A 17008-nucleotide genomic window follows, 5' to 3' on the forward strand; every position below is an offset into this window, starting at 1 on the left:
AAGGGTTGTGTGAATTTCATGCTAAATCGGTGTACGCAGAAGCTATTACCTGAGGTAAAGATGGTCCCGTTGGACAGGGTGGCTTTGGGTGACATGCTTGTCTCATAGGTCTGGATGGCAAATCATGCAACATTGTCAGTGTGGCGATATGCTGACTTATGTCAGCGACATTTTCATGTGATGAGTCCTTCTGAGGCAAGAAGAACAGGGCATGTCAGCAGATGGGAAGAATCGGGAGGCAGCAAAGCGAGAGGAGCTGGATAGAGGAGCCGGACCTGGCAGGGGAGGCATACGGAGCTGAGGTGGCTGCAACAGCTCGTACAAGATAGGGGCAGCAGCTTTGCAAAAGAAAAATTATCTGGGATATCCAGCCTATTTCTTAATTTTTCCTACTCTGCTTCCAATTTGGGTAAATACAGTAACTTCCAAGTTGCCCCAGTGTAAAGGCTGGTGGAATGTGTTATTCCTTTATAAAAAGCTGGTTATAGGAAACATATGGTAATAAAAATACAGGTGGAGAAAGGGAGAAGACAAATTTAAACAGGATAAAAGTTGGTTCGGTAGATCCATGCCAATGGATGATTTCAGTTGGTTTGAAAGTCTCTTGACTTTGACTCATTTCCTAAGCAAGGGGATGAAAGCAAGAAAAGCATGAAATGGAGTTGGTATTTAAGGACTGTTAAAAGCCTAATTTGGCCTTCCAGTCTCAAACAGCTATTTGAGGATGGGGTGAATCGCCCTTTGTCGGTTACAGAGGAAGAAGAGTCTTCTTTTGGTGCGATTCCTAGCTTTGACACAGCTCAAGTGAGAGGAGATGAATCCCACCCAACATTCCCCAAACGCTACCGACCAACAGGACCTGAGGGCACTCCGGCCATCCCCGAATGGCAGCCGAAAGACTTAAGGGGCAGAAAACAGGCCACTTTGCGATGCTGTCGTCCCCGTGGCTCCGCAGGTGGCCGACATGGTGAGGCTTCCTGAGATGGTCAACTGGACAGTGGGCTGCCGAGAGGCTGCTCCGAATGCGGAAATGCTCGCCCCTCGGAGAGGGGACAGCCACGTGTCCCATGTCCGGCGCCGAGGCTCCATGGGATACCCTTCTTCCTGTCTTTGGTGGTATTACTGGCAGAACGACCCCTTGCTCTCTGGCGCTAGTCAGAAACCAGATGAGAGGGAATATGATGAGCATGAGTGGTGAAACATTGGAACAGGCTGCCCAGGGAAGTGGTGGAGTCCCCATCCCTGGAGGTATTTAAAAGACGTGTAGATGAGGCGCTGAGGGACATGGTTTAGTGGGCATGGTGGTGCTGGGTTGACGGTTGGACTCGACGATCTTACAGGTCTTTTCCAACCTTAATGATTCTATGATTCTATGATTTTATGATGAGGAAGGCATTGGGGGGATCAGAGGGAAAATCCTGCTCTGCTCCTGCGCTGGCATTTTGATTATCTGTCTTGTCTGCTGTGCTCGAGTAAGATATTACTTAATTCTCTGTTTTCTGCTGACACCTGCTGGCCCTTAGCAGAAGGTCATTGTGGGCCTTGTACAAAACTTTCCTGCCTAAAAGGCTTTCACAACCTCAGAAGTTGTTATTATTTATAACTATCTCATGGGATGATGTCACTGTTAGAACCGGTCTTTGATCTCCAGGTATAGGTAACCGATTGTATCTCTCCCAGTACCCTTCCCATCCCCTTCTTGTTATTACCAGTTACAATTCATCCGTGTGCTTGGTGAGCTAAAATGCAAAGCTAAAACATGATCCGATGGAGTGTGTGGTGCGTTATAAACTGCTGTGTGACACAGACACGTGAAATCCGGGGACAGCCCTGGGAAGCTGAAGGTCTTGATTTCCTAATTTAAAGAAATTTGAGTTGGAAATAAGTAGCTCCACTGCAGTCAGTGTCACAACACTGGCATACAGCTGCAGATTTTCCAGAGAGATCAAAATGAGGGTTCTGCTCCTAGAATGCCAGTCACATCTACAAATGGTGAGCCACATACTGAAACGCCTACTCATTCCTTATCCAGGGCATTCCCAAGGTGCCTTGCAGATTAGGAACATGTAAGTAATCCATTATTTCCATAAATAATAGTTCTCTCACCAGTAATCCAAAATGAATTGCGTTATAGCCAATTACCTTTGATCATCCAGGAGACAAGTTGCAGATGGAGCCCTTCACCATGTCGGTGTTACAGGTCTGGCTCGAGATGATGAGAAAAGAAACATTTCTATCCCAAGGTGATGGGATTTCTGAGGAACATGGGCTTGTTGAGAGTCTCGGTAGAAATGGTGAAGGCGTGAGGGCTCCCCTCCTGCCTGCGTTTTCCTGGGGCAGCGTCTGGCGCTGCTCCCTGTGCTGTAGCTGTGCAAGGACCGGTCAGCCTCGTGTCCCAGAGCCTCCCTCGCAAGCTCACGCACGCTGTGAGAATTAGCATTATATGAGGAATTAATGTTTCTATGTTATTCTAAGCAACATCATCTGTACAATGTCATTTTCCTGAAACAGATCCTCCAGAAAGTCCAAGATAAAAGATTATGTTCTGACAAAAGGGAGAGCAATTCAAAAGGTAAATATGAGTTTTGTAAGCTTATGCATAGGGCTCAGAAAAGCCCAAGTTTAGAAAATGCTCGGGACCCTGTGAGAGAGCAGGAGGCGATGCAGAACGGGAGAGGGCAGAGGGGACAAGTCGGGCAGCAGGAGCACAAGGAAAGCTCAGTCCAGCACAGGTTGTCTTCCCTCTCTCCCCCTTTCCTACTGAATTGCCGAACACTTATTTTGCGGGGATGGGAGATGAGGGGGACCACAAGCCGTGGGCTCGCTTACCCTTCCCATTGTCCTGGTTTCATCTGGGATAGAGTTAATTTTCTTCCTAGTAGCTGGTATAGTGCTGTTAGTGATTAAATCACGACACCCATGTGACAGGAGAGACTACTATGCTGTGTCTTGGTTGCAAGAACCTTTTTTACGTAGGGGGCAATAACAGAGGGTCCGGACTTTACAGAAAAGGACTGACTCCACCTAAATTTGATGACTTTTGAGGTCTTTCTAGTTGGCAGGGGGTTCATATCCATTCCGTCCCTCTGTCAACGACAGCACAGGCAGACTGCCTATATATTGATACGGCAATTTTAAGCAACAAGATGAAGTTTGGTTAGGGGAGATTCATTAACACTTCTCAATGTGTCACTAGGGTGTTTGTGATTCACTGCATGATACCACAGCCTCTTAGGACTGTGCAGAGAGTATGTCCCACCCTGCCCATGTTAATGTGCCAGGCCCCTGAGAGCACTAATTGCCCTGACGGGGCTTATGTGGGGTCCCCACCCACACACCCTCCACCCCTTGGCACGGGAGCTGCATTTAAGCTGAGGCTGTTTGGTTTGATCCTTGTTTGAGCTGCAGTGGGTGTATGGTGGACTTGGGCTTGTAGCTCTTGACGTCCTGGCTGTGGACCTGCTGTGTGACTGTGGACTTACCTGAGGATCTGGATTGTGGTTTCTCCTGGTCGGTGCCACCAGACCTGCTCCGCTCCTCTCGTTTGGGTCCCATGGGGCCGTGCTGCTTGTGGTGAGCTCTCTACCCACGACTGCCTTGCTGTCACCTTTGGCTTCTGGCTTGCTGTGGTGGTGCACTCCTGCTCTTGCTGCTCCCTAATTTGCTAAGGTGTTTTAGGCCCTGAGCTGAGCACTGCATAGGCTGACTTTCAGCCTGCTCAGGACTTCTCTCGTAGGTTACCCTGTGGTTCAAGGCTGACCTCCAAACCCTGCAGGACCTTACGGCTACAGCAGGAGGTCACAGTGCTGCAGGCTTCTGTGGTCCCTTCAGTGGGGATTAGGAGTTTGAGCTTAAATGCAGCTCCTTAAATGCAATGGGTGGAGGCCCCAGATGAGGCTGGTCAGGGCACTTGGAGCTTTGGACCCTGACATCATGTTTGGCGGGATCTCTTGGCAGCCTTTAAATCCATGCGGGATGTAGCATGAGTAATGAAGCAAGCTGTAATTTTGCCCTAAATTAAGTCCCTCCTTCCTGGTTTCAAAGAGTGAAACCACAGGAGGTGGTGTGGACACAGTCTGTCAGATCTTTATGAAATGTTGAAGGCCATAAGCTACAGGTGGGATTTAACTTCCACCAGAATTACTGAAGAGCTAGAAGCAGGAAATTTTCATGATGGTTCCTGTCTCTTAGGATAAACTCGCGTTATCTGATTTATGTTGAGGGGAGTGGAGATCTGCTTGTTTTGCAAGGACTGGGTTAGGTTAAACCTCAAAGACCTGGGGACTCGCAGGAACATACATGACCTCCCTGCAGAGCATGTGTTCTCCACAGCGTGCCCCCAAGTTACAAGAGTTGCAGGATGACTAATTCCTATATGTCAAAACAGGCAGAATCCCTGCCTGAGGCTCCCTTTGTTCCCCAAAACATGAGGCCTGGCCTTACAAAAGACTTGCTTGGAGTCTGCTGTGAACACATGACAAGAAGCCCCTGCCCCGGCTGTGGAGGGGTGGGGTGGGAGTGGAGATTGGAGGAGGCTCCTCAGAGAGGTGCTGACAAATGTTGAGAGCAGTACAGGTGAGATCCTCTGGGGATTGTCAGAGACTTCCTTTCCTCGGACTCCTGAGATTGACTGCGGAGTAGCTGAACTGTCTCCCTTCTGTCCTGTGTTAGTTCCCAGGAACCCCATCTGCAGGTGTTACAGCAGCATCGGCACCTGGCTCTTCCTCAGTAACATTTTTAATGGGACGAACAAAAGGTGTATCCAACAGCCCTTCGGCCCTACCTGTCATTCTGGGACAGCCGCAGCTGGGTGTTCCCACGATTGAGGGCAAGAGAGATGGTTCCCAAAGCTCAGCCAGGAGACTGCCCGTCGCTGTCACTGCTTCAATGTAGATAACAACAACTCAAATATCTGGGCACCTTTACAGAAGGCAAACAAGATGGAGGCTATTCCCCGTGAAGCGACACGTAGGCAGAGTCCAGCACAAGAGCAAAGGGACCCAGAGTGCTACTGGATCAGGGAGCAGCCCTGTGGGCATTGTAAAGCTGAGAGGATCCGGCAGTGGCTGTTCCAGCACTTCTTCAAACCTGTGTCACCTCTTCCTTAGAAGAGGATGTCTAGCGAGCCTGTCCGAGGAGAAGGGTCTAGCTGCAGAGTTGAGCTCCTCTAAGTTCCTGTTCACCCAAGGCTTTTTTCTGCTCCTACCACTTGCTTTCGTGTGAATCTTGCTGCAACCTTAATTTGCTTGAAGCACTGGCTGGCTGGATCTGTATGAAACCATCCCAACTGAAGATTGGGGGAATGCTAGTAACTTCAATAAAGAATATATTTAAACTAGCTGGCTTATATCTAGAAGTGTGTAACTTGTATATAAGAGCGAATTTATAGCATGGCCTTGGCCTAGTCTATCAGAGAGAACTTGTTGCATAGCAGGCAGGACCCAGAGCCTGTGTGCTGTCACCAGAGTGATTATTTCACCCGCTTATTTCACCAGAGTGATTATTTGTTCAAAATAATCACTCAAATTGAGTATTTTTGCTGGAGCGAGGTCTTTCAGCTGGCTGCCTCTTTGTAACAAGGAGCGGGCTACTAGAAATCTATCGGAGGAAAACCCATGGCCAAGAGTCTACTGGTAGAGCTCCTCACCCCCAGCGAGAGCTGGGGTGACGGTCAGTTTGACTCTGTTTTCCTCTATCTAGAAAAATGTGTAAAAGGACACCAAGGAGCTTTGTGGGCAAAGCTTTGAAAACTGCTCCTCCCTTACAGGCTTGAATGTGTCAGTGGAAAATATTTTTTTGGGGGTGAAATTGGCCTCCTATCTGTTGGTTGCCTTGAAAGCTCTGATAAATGTGAGAACGTAGTCACATGGAATACAGATATGTTTTATCTGAAAAAGGGTTTCTTAACGAGTCCTGTATAAATTCACCTTTGCTAGGCTGAGTTGAACTTCACATCGAACATGAAGCTGATTTTGATCTTCAGTGCCCTCTTCGGGGCTTCCTTGTGCCTGGAAACTTTTGTTGGGTGAGTTATGCTTTTGTGGAAGGCCTTTCATTTAAGGCCGTATTATCCAGTTGTTGTTTTTCATGATCTTAACTTTACAAAATCTGCTTGGGGCACATTCTTTACATTTTACGACTGACTTGTCTTGTTGCTTTGGTACTCCAGTGTTTGAAGGAACCCCTCTCTACTTTCATTTGGGTTTTCTAAGGAGAAGGGTCTAGCTGCAGAGTTGAGTTCCTAAATTCATGTTCACCCAAGGCTCTGTTTTGGCTTTGACTGTACCCAGGGAGCAGTCTCGAGCCTTGATCTGGAGCTGAACCTCGCCGCAAAGCTCGAGTGTTCAGCTTGACAGATCTGGTCCGGCACAGAGCAGAGCCGAAAGACCAGAACCAGGCTTCAGATCGGAAAGGTCGCTAGCTTCTCTTTGTTTTTGAACATTTTCATTTCTCTTTAAATGCTTAATTCTTTTCAGAGCCTTTTAAGCAATTCAAATCCTTATTTCCAACCATTATATTCTAAAGGTTCATCTGTATGTTGCATTGCAAAATTATCTCCTTCTGGTGTGTTTCCTCACAGTCTTACTGACTGTGTAAGAAACTTATTAGAAGATGATAAAAAACGTAATAGATACTTCCTGAGAAGTAGTAAGTGAACACTAGATTCCAGTGAGTAAATCTGTATATGAAGATATAAGGATTAAGAATAAGAAGTAATATACATAGTTTACTAAAACCCTAGGATTTGTAAAGCCAGGAGAAGCTATTTTGATCATTTAATCTGGACTCTGGCATAATATAGACTGGATTCTCATGAATTTGTTCTTCAGTCACATCCAGTAGCTGTGGTTAATGACCCTCATCTCTTCACAGAAGAATCCAACCCAGAAATAAAGCTTATGGTGGTGGAGAATCCAATAATAAGTTATTAATGTGGTAAAGTGCCTTCAGTGTTGATTTAATTTGGTCCATCAAAAGAATCTTATTCCTCAGCTTGCCAGACTGAGGAACCTGGTGTTAACGAGCGTCTCTTCTCAGCGGCTGCGGCCACACTAGTAAATAAACGCACACGTAACTGAGCTCATATGCCAAGCCCCTTGTTTACCCTGTCTTAAGATGTGTTTTCCGATTCTGCAGTTATTCATGTCGATTTGCTGAGCCATCTCCATCTTTCAGTACTGCTTGCAGTGGATGCCAGCAGAGCAGCTGGGCCAGGTCAGGGTATGGGACTCCATGGACTTTTGTTCTGCCTCCATCAGTGGCCAAATGCACATGTCTAGGGAAGAGAACGAAAACGAACACACCAAATGCATTAGCCGCCAAATGCCATTTGCAAACGCAGCACTAACGCCCGGCTCACGTGCAGTAAACCCCAGGCTATACAGCTGAGGAGCACATTGGTGCTTTTTGCTACGGCATTGATCCCGGGCTGTACTTCCAGTTGTTAATTCATTATGGCTTCCAGGTTTCCTTCAGGATCCCCCCTGGTTCTCCAGAATAAGATCTACTGTCCCCCAACTGTTGCATTCCCTTATTGTTCATAGATCCTTTTGTCATTTCGTAAAAGCATTGGGGTGGAGGGGACCTCCAGAAGTTTTTAGTCCACCCTCCTGCTCAGAGCAGGGCATGGAGCTGTTTCCCCTTGTAATCATCATCTACCCCTACCGAGAAGAGTTTGTCATTGTTTTGTAACTCCCCCTCAAGTAGTTGTAGGCTGCAATTAGATCAGCCTGAACAAGCCTGAGCTCATCAGCCTGTCCTCGTGGTACTGTTTGCTTGTACCTGTTTTACCAAGCAGCCTGGAACATTGTGTATTTGAACGGGATATATGTTTTTAGTGATCTAAAAACGACGTAGAGACTGTACGTTGTGATCACTGTATGTTGTACAATGCATAGTCTAAGTTAATAGCTGAGGTTACCTCTATAACCGGTGGAGTGAGGTACTTCCAGAAGGTGATTCATTCCATCTGGAATGGTGCGAGCCACCCTCTGATGGTATCGGCTTCTGACAACACAGGGAAGTTTGTGAACAGTCTTTGACTAAACTGGAGAAAGGTGAAATGAATCCCATGTTTAGTGTTTGGTTTGCTTTGTTGTATAGTGCTCCCCAAACATTTGATCATTTGCAAACTCAACCAGAATATTCTTTTTTCTGCAAGCTGTTGACAAAAAATAACTACTAGATGCAAGACTGATCCTTGTAAGCAATTAAAAACTCATCCACTTGATGTCTTGTTTTTGATGAAATCTTAAAAATTGCCATTTAACTAGTTACTGACCTAGTGCACGTGTAGCAGGCTGGCCCTGCAGGTTTTTGGTTGAACTCTTGGGTGACAGTAAGTCAACTGCATTAAAGAAGTCCCTATCGGTTGGTAGCATGCAAATAATTACCCACCAAATTAATGATCTTAATAACAAGCTTGTTCAACCAGACCCCTTTTTGAGACTGTTTCTGAAGACTTACTGATTTATTGCAGGCACCAGGTTCTCCGAATCAAGACAAGAAATGAGGAGGAGGTTCAGAAGTTACAGCTTTTGGAATCACTGGAACACCTTGGGGTATGTTATTACCACAGAGGCATTTTTTAACATTTCAGACTGGGGTAGGACGTATCAGGGTGGGGCTTTGCATCGCATTTGGAAGGTTCGTACCATACTGTGGCAGCTGCCATAAATAAATTTACTGTCTCAATACTTGGTGTTTGATCTGCAAGTTCTAGTACCAGCTTGGTATTCAGGAGTGCCTGCATTCATATTTTCTTCCTACTGGGTTTATATCATGTTTGAACCGATCTGCTCTTAGTCTTAGTATCGAAAAGCTTGTCTTTAAAGTGGGGATGCTAATGTTTTTGTACTTGTCTCCCAGCGTTGTGGGAGGAATTTATTAGTTAGTCTACACTGTATTGAAACAGGAAAATAATACACTATGAAGTTCTGGGTTATTACTGTTCTTATTGCCATTGGTGAGAATTTTTATTATCACTTTCTTTAAAAATATTGATTTGAATAGTATAGAAATGAAAATTTAGAAAAGCCCTGCCAAAGGAGAAATAAAAACAATGGGTTTCATATTACCTGATACTGTAATACAGAGCATTTCTTGAAGCTATTTCTGGTGAAAGGGAGAACGGTAAAATAATCATCAGAGAAGACGAAAATTTCCTCTTGCTTATGTGACTGAAGCTCTGAAGTCAGTGAAAATGCTGACTTTAGCCTCCTGCGACCTTTGTTGTTTTTTTGTTTGTTGCATTAACTGATACAAGGTTGTGGTGAGGCCAAGCTAAAGAATGGAACGTGCTGTAAGCATGACGGGGCACAATACTGCAGGAGTCGTTCAATTTGGGAGAAATCAGCATTTCTAAAACTTTAGAAGAGCTGTTTGCAGAACGCTTTCCCCAAACCAAATCCATTTTCCTTTCTCTTTTCAGCTTGATTTCTGGATAAATCCCTCCACCCCTGCCCTCCCTGTGGATGTGCGAATCCCCGCTAACAGTGTCCAAGCAGTCAAAGCCTTCCTGGAGTCCCATGGGATTGAGTACTCCATCCTGATTGAAGACCTGCAGGTAGGCAATGCCATTGGCACATATTTAGATTTTATATCCTTCGGAAACAAATAGTGGTTCACAATCTGGCCTCGTTCATTAACACGGACTCTTCTATACTCTGCTTTCCATGAGGTCGTCCCCTTATTTTTGTAGTCTGTGGATTAATTTCTCGGAGACGATCTGTGGATCACTGCTGCACTGGGAAGCTGTGGAGATCGCTCTGCAGATGCTGTCTGAAACCACGTTGAATAGTGACATCAATAAACTCATAGGCTCCACAGGGCTCCTCTTCTGATAACCCCCGAGGAATTTCATGTGGTCTTTTGGCCTCAGACGTTTGGGAACGACAACACTGAAATTACTCATAATTCAGTAAACTGTGTTAAGAGTAGATCAGGGTCCTAATCTGAAAGAACTGCACACCACGGTGTGAGCGAAAAGTCAACTGCTTGGGCACTAATCCGACATTTCTTCATGATCAGTAATCCCAAAAGGGCATCTAAAATAGCATTAACTCAGCAGAAACACTGTCTTTTTCTTTCCCCCCCCCGAAGCTTTCCAACGCTATTCTTGTTCATCTTAAGACGTGTTTAAAACTTAATGCTGACCACTTAAACGCTGGTATTCTTGCCCACTTCGCTACAGATACATTCAGCAGAATCATCTGTTTGCTCCATAGCTGTGGGAAGTTTGGCTCTGGGGCTGGAGTCAATATGCAGTGCCACCGTTTCGTTATTTGAGATAAACATTTGGTCAGAAGTTTGCAAATTAAGCAGGCTTTTCCCAACAGTTGAATGGCTTCTTTCAGGTTGTTCTAGATAAAGAAAAGCAAGATATGGCCTACAGTCAACAAAGGGATCGCAGCAGCAACAGCTTCAACTATGGAACTTACCACTCTCTAGATTCCGTGAGTATCTCAGCTTTGGGGGAAGAGGATTCTTTTTTCTGGTCTTTTTTCATGCTGTCTTCAATTTAACATCCTATATTAGGATCTAAACTGTCTTTCCAGCTCCTTTTGCCACGTGGTTTTGTTTTTAAATGTATTAATTTTGTGGTCAGCCCAATGAGCCAGCGCTCTCCCTGACAGAGTGTTGGAACAGGCAAGTGTTGATGATACTTTTTCATAAACTCTTCTGCAGAGTTCTGTCAAAACCCTTCCTTCTGACCCTCAAAAGAGATTGAGAGGTAAATGAATCTTGAAAGAGGGAAATATAGGAAACCAGTAGCTATCAAGCAGAGCAGAGGGCAAGGTATTTTTATTACCAGAAGTTCTTAAAGAGGGTTTTGAACTCATTCCCGAAATAAGTAGATCTTGATGATATAGCAGTCCTTCCTTCTACTTTGTGATGTTAGGAACAGCACTGACTACACTGACATAAGGTGGGATGGGGCTTTGAAGACGTCGTAGTAATGAAGGCAAAAGGAGAGAAAAGTAGATTTCGTCAGGTCCTACCATTGTTCCGGGCAGTACTACACATAAATGTAATGTAAATGTCATCATGACTTTTCATTTCAGATTTATGCAGAACTGGATCATCTTGCATCTGAGTATAGCAACATTGTCAGTAAGCTCCAGATTGGGCAATCCTACGAAAAGCGGCCTTTGTACGTGCTCAAGGTACAGCATATATCACAGAATGTGTGCATACGTATGTGTATTCATATACTAATATACATACGCGTTATAGGTACAGCACAATTCGGTCCAAAGCATCCCAGTCTATACGGGATGTTCTTGACTAAAAGCTGTCAGTGGGAGTTTTGAAACTTTCTGTTTTGTTTGACAGTTCAGCACCGGAGGAAGCAACCGTCCTGCAATCTGGCTTGATGCCGGTATCCATTCCCGAGAGTGGGTTACCCAAGCGAGTGCAATATGGATAGCTAAAAAGGTCACTTCAGCAGTGATTGATTTTTCTTTTATCTTGTGAATTCCTCTGACTATTTAAAAGTATATCACACCTGTATGTGTTTAGCCAGCTCTGCTAACTCTCCTTCACCCCTCTTAAAACACAGCCGACTCCAGAGAGAGTATGGCAGCTGCCTAGACAAAGAATTGAAAAATGCTGTGTATTGTTAGAACAGCTGGGTTTAGGCAGACAAAATGTAGTAGTTGAGATGAAATTGTTGAGGACTGCAGGGCTGATAGTTACACAAATAACCGAGGACTTTGAGATTAGTTTGCTGCTTCGGTCTGCCGACACAGAGAAACACTGTGTCGTTGGTTACCTTCCACAAAAGTGCCAAAACTTCCAGCTCTATATAAATGAGCATTTAAATTCTGCTGAAAATGGCTAAGCCGCCAAAGCGCCGCGCAGTTGTATATTCCCAAGCTGGCTAATCCATCTCAATCTTAGTGCCAGCCTTGGCCCATTCTCTGGGACAGGCAGGAGAAAATTTTGTTGCCCTCTTCCATTAACTTCCTGTCTTCAGAATAAAATAGTAAAACAGATTCATTGCTCTCTCCAAGCTCCAAGTCTAACGAGGAACAGTTATGGCCAGCAGATAATTAATGTTTCATGTTTGCCTGCCCTGAAAGCCAGACTTGCCTCTGTACCTAGCTGTTAGAGCATAAGCATGCGGGAAAGAAATACGCTGATAATCACGGTGTACCGTATTGTCTCTGCTTAGATTGCCTCCGACTATGGGAAGGATCCATCCCTCACCTCTCTGCTGAACAAAATGGACATTTTCCTGCTGACGGTCTCAAACCCTGATGGATATGTATTCACTCACACCACAGTGAGTAAGCGTGCTGTGTGTCTAAGCTGATTTGGAAAGCTGTCATGCTCTTCCAAGCGAGCAATAAATGTGAGGGAAGTAGGTTTTGATAGTCCATTTCTTAACGCTGTAAGAAGGAGTTACAAAAGAGTTAGGCAGCCAAAGATACTAATTACTTGTCTAACCTGTCTTAACCCTCTGTAAATTTACCAGCCCTTCAATTTTTTGTCCATTGGCCCATCTCAGCAGTCAGCCCATCAGAAATAATCTTAGGCTTGTGCCTAGGATCTCTTCCTGGTGAATGGCAACTATTTCTGGGTAGCAGTTTTAATGCAAGGGCTGAGATTTGCTCCTTTTCAAAGCCACAGTGTATGTTTGTTTTAGAATCGCATGTGGCGGAAGACCCGCTCCAAGAATCGAGGCAGTCAATGTGTTGGAGTTGATCCAAACCGGAACTGGGATGCAGGTTTTGGAGGTAGGAATAAAGTTTCTGGATTCTGGCGGTCACTAAGAAGAAAGTTCCCTTTCGTGTTCCCGGATCCTGTTACGCAGGACCAGCAATTGCCTTAATATAAGGGATTCAGAAAGAAAATGGTCAAATAGGATGGTGGTTGTCTTTGTAAAGATAATTTCGCATTGATTAATTGCCAGTGAGCACAAGATGAAGGAAGTAATCTGTATCTTCTAGAAGTAGGTCCCTTGAGTATTCATGCTCTGTCGCTGCTGTTTGAGCATTTATCAGCACTTAAGGCCTTGCCTTTGGCTGGAGACCTGTTCTTAGGAAAGCCCGGCTTTGTGTTGGTCCGCTTTGACCTTTCATGAATGCCAGTTCTTTCAGGTTTGCCTTTGTTCCTCCTTTGCACCAACAGGTCCTGGAGCCAGTAGTAATCCCTGTTCTGACTCTTACCGTGGGCCCAGTGCCAACTCAGAGGTGGAAGTTAAATCTGTTGTCAACTTTATTAAGAATCATGGAAACATCCGGGCCTTCCTCACCCTCCACAGTTACTCTCAGCTCCTGATGTATCCCTATGGCTATAAATGCACTGAACCGGCAGACTATGCTGAGCTGGTGAGACATAATGACTTGGCTTTAGCTTCCTCTGTTCTGTCCAGCCGGTTTTCTGTACTCAAGTATTACAGTGAGATATCGGGATTAAAACAAGAGGCTAAACTCTGCCATCTAGAACAGTAACCATCCGTGAGGGCGAACAAAAACCCGGTGCAACGCAATGCCTTTAAAAGAGAAGTCTTGGTCGTATGCAAACACGTGCCGACCCCACCCATTCTCAGCCCTCTTTGCTCATCCATGTTTCCTTCTTTCTCCTTTAATGACAGCATCACAGCTGTAATATATCTTTGAGGCGATATGAATCTCACAATCGTAATTCAAATGGAAAGGACCTCTGGTGGTCTCTAGTCTAACCCTCTGCTGAAAGCAGGCAGGCTTTGGGGTCAGAGCCGATTTCAAGATCAGATCGGGTTGCTTAGGGTTGAGTTTTGATTGATTGTTTTGATTTGTCTAAAGGCAAATTCCACAGCTTCTTCGAGCCCTTCCCAAAGTTTCCCCACTGTCATGGGGATTTTCTTTTTCCCTAATACCTAAATGCAATTCCCCTTGTGGCAATTTGTTGCCGCTCATCCTTTTTCCCTACACCTCCAAGAAGAGCCTGGCTCTGTTTTCTCTACAACCACCCGTTACGTAGTTGAAGTGAGCACAAAGCTGACCGCTGGCTACTGGAAGATCTCCGACTGCCTTGGGATTTTCTCGTATCTCTTGAACCTTCTCTTGACAAGACGGTCGGTGAGATGAAACACTGGATGATCGGATATAGAACCTGCTATGATTTAAGTTACCTGCAATGTTGCCTCCCAAAAATACTGTGGAAGTTGTGAGTGCTGTCACTAGTATGAGTAATTAAGAAATGGATTGATTTGGCACTAGTCTATTGGGGGGTGAAAGCAGGCTGTAAAGCAGTTTGGAGATTTCCCTGAGTGTGGTTCAGGTTGGTGAAATCTTAACATTTAGTCTCGTTAAGCGTGGCTACTTTCTGACTTGTCCTTCATCTTCTCCTCTCCAGGATGCCTTGGGAAGGGCTGCTGCCAGTTCCATCCAGTCCCTGTACGGCACCACCTTTACAGTGGGGAGCATTTGCACTACTATTTGTGAGTATTTTGCTAGTCTGAGCTTTTATGGGCTGTCCCAGGGCAACAGTCTTTGTCCCCCCTCCCCAAGGTCTCTCCCTCTTGGAAGCAGCGATGCTTCTGTAGAGTGACACCACCAGTCAAACATCGGAGACGAGTGTTCACGTAAAAACCTAATACTTGTCCCTCACAAATATAAAAAGCAGGACAGCAGAACTCAAATCAGTCCTCTGTTCACCCTTCTGGCTCTTCTCCCGTTCTCTTTCAGACCAAGCCAGTGGAGGCAGCATTGACTGGAGCTACGATTACGGCATCAAATACTCTTTTGCCTTTGAGCTGCGAGACACGGGTCGCTATGGTTTCCTCCTGCCAGCCAGCCAAATTATCCCAACTGCAGAGGAGACCTGGCTGGGTCTGAAAAAAATCATGGAGCATGTGCGAGACAATCCGTACTAAAAGCCGGGGTGGGAATCGGCTGCCTGTAGCAGCGAGCTCATAAATCCTCTCCCCTTGGTGTGCTTGAGACACCTGTAATGATGTGGCACCCGGCTGAATAAAAACCCTGTGCGCGTTCTTCCTACAGCAATACATGCCTGTGTATAAAAGATGTTTCGTGCTTGTCTTGTTCACTGCATCGCTGTGTGCGTGGTAGACCCTTTAGAAGGTGTCACAGATTTTAGGACTTGGTCGCGGTCCCCCTCAATGAGACACAGTAGGAACAGTTGACAAGAGGAGGATGGAAGATGTGAGCACGTGTATGGCTATTGAGATGTCAGAGTGACCTCTGGTGAGATGAAGAGAGCAGGCCTCTTCCCACCCGGATAAACAAGAAGTCAGCTGAGGGACTTGCGTCGGTGCAGAGGCTGAGGGGAGATTAAATCTGGGGAGGTGTGCTGGGAAAGGAGGAGGTGCTTGTCCCCTAGCTCGTGGCTGCCGCAAACTGTCCTGCCTTGTGCCCTCTGCAGCTCCGTCCCTATTAGTAAATGCAAAATGCATTTGCTCCGAGCAACGCCAGCCCTTAGCAGTGTCTTGTACTCCTGCAAACCTCCCTGCCCACGCAGTAACCCCCTCCTCACAACCAGCCCGGGCTCCCAGGGGGGTGAGGGTGCAGGTTTGGTAAAGGATTTCTGAAATTTGTGGGTTGAAAGTGGGGTGAACTCTTCAGAGCTGCTGAAGCACTTGAATGATAAACGAGATCGTCTGGAAAATTAATTGCTCCGCTGCTGCAGCATAGCTACAGCTGGGGGGATTGGTCGAGCCTGCCTTACGCTCCGCTCCGGTAGCGTCTAGTGGCTGTTTAGAGAGGACAGGGAAGAATTTCTTTTTTTGTGCGTAACAGCTCCGTGTTGCTGCTCTTGTGAACCTGGGGGCTCTGACAGAGCTCGCTTCTGGGGGCGGAACGGGCTGGTGCAGAGGGCCTGATGTTAAGCAGCGTAATCCGGGCTGTGAGACTGATTAAAGGAATTTAATTTCCTTTAACGAGCCTCAGGACGCTGCCAGGCCACTGACCGCTCTGTGTGTGTGTGTGTGTGTGTCTGTGTGCGTCCGTCCGTCCGTCCCCTGGCCTAATGTCCCCATATATTTGTCCTGCCCCTTTTCTCCCTCCCACATTTGCCCAGGGGGCACGGTTAGAGGGAGGCTGGAGGTGGGAGGGCGCCTGCTCTCATCCAGCACGGCCAGCCCGCGGTCCCTCAAGAGCCTGCCTCCCTCGTTCTGTTGTTCAGCCTGCTAATTTCTTGGGGATTAAGAGCAAACAGCTCAGGGCCGTGCACGGGGGCCACCGAAGGATCAGAGATTAGCAATCCCCGCTGCTGTTGCAGTGATTATCAAGTCTAACAGGTTTATCTCGATGTCCTGTGATCCCCCCAGCAGCTGGTGAGTTACTCACTCCTCCGTGAGCTTGGCAGGAGAGCAAACACACCTGCCGCAGCGGGTAAAATGTTAGTTCGGACTCAAAGGACACGAGGCTTTTGGCAGGGAAAGGAAGGTGAAGGTGCAGCTGAGGCATCGGGAAGCACCACGTGGGTTTATTTTTGGGTTAAGTGGGGCTGTTTTGGAAAGCAAACCCGAGCACGGGGCAGCCGGTGCTCCCCACGTGTCCCCGTCCCCTCCACTCACGGCCCCATCCGGTGGCACCTGCTTCCCAAACTGACCCACCCTTCCAAAATCCCATCCTCCAAAATCCCATCCTCCAAAATCCCATCCTCCAGCCAGCGATACAAGTACCGCTGGCAAAACTCCGCCGACGGGGAGGGCCCAGGGCACATGGTTGGCTCCTGGATCCGTCCGACCTGCTGCCACCGGAGCGGGGACCTTGTGGCAAGTGGTGGGCAGGAGCTGCAGAGCCTGAGGAGCCTCGGCTGGGGTTGTAGACCTGTGGCCTTGCCCTGGCTTTGAAGCTCCATCCAACCATCCAGGTCTTGAGGCCACCTGGACCCTCTTCTTGCATGTGGCTTGATGACAACTGCATCCAGTTTTTGGACCCCTGGCACCAAAGAGACCTGGAGCAGGACCGATGGAGGCCACCAGGAGGAACAGGAGGATGTGTCCCATGATGGGATACTGACGGAGATGGGCTGGTTTGGCCTGGAGATGAGTCAG

The 17008-nt window shown here is 46.7% G+C and overlaps 1 protein-coding gene across 1 annotated transcript; it reads left to right on the forward strand.

Moving 5' to 3' along the window:
- Window positions 1-1383: 1383 nt before the first annotated feature.
- Window positions 1384-15014, forward strand: LOC143155600 (carboxypeptidase A2-like). Its single transcript, XM_076328570.1, is given in 13 exon segments — window positions 1384-1472; window positions 2512-2572; window positions 5937-6025; window positions 8480-8561; window positions 9431-9565; window positions 10356-10454; window positions 11064-11165; window positions 11335-11436; window positions 12176-12286; window positions 12650-12740; window positions 13135-13334; window positions 14344-14428; window positions 14676-15014. Coding segments are annotated over 13 exon segments (1434 nt in total). The 3' UTR covers window positions 14864-15014.
- Window positions 15015-17008: the final 1994 nt, after the last annotated feature.

Source organism: Aptenodytes patagonicus, chromosome 1 (genome assembly GCF_965638725.1).
Source record: "Aptenodytes patagonicus chromosome 1, bAptPat1.pri.cur, whole genome shotgun sequence".
NCBI classification, from domain to species: domain Eukaryota; kingdom Metazoa; phylum Chordata; class Aves; order Sphenisciformes; family Spheniscidae; genus Aptenodytes; species Aptenodytes patagonicus.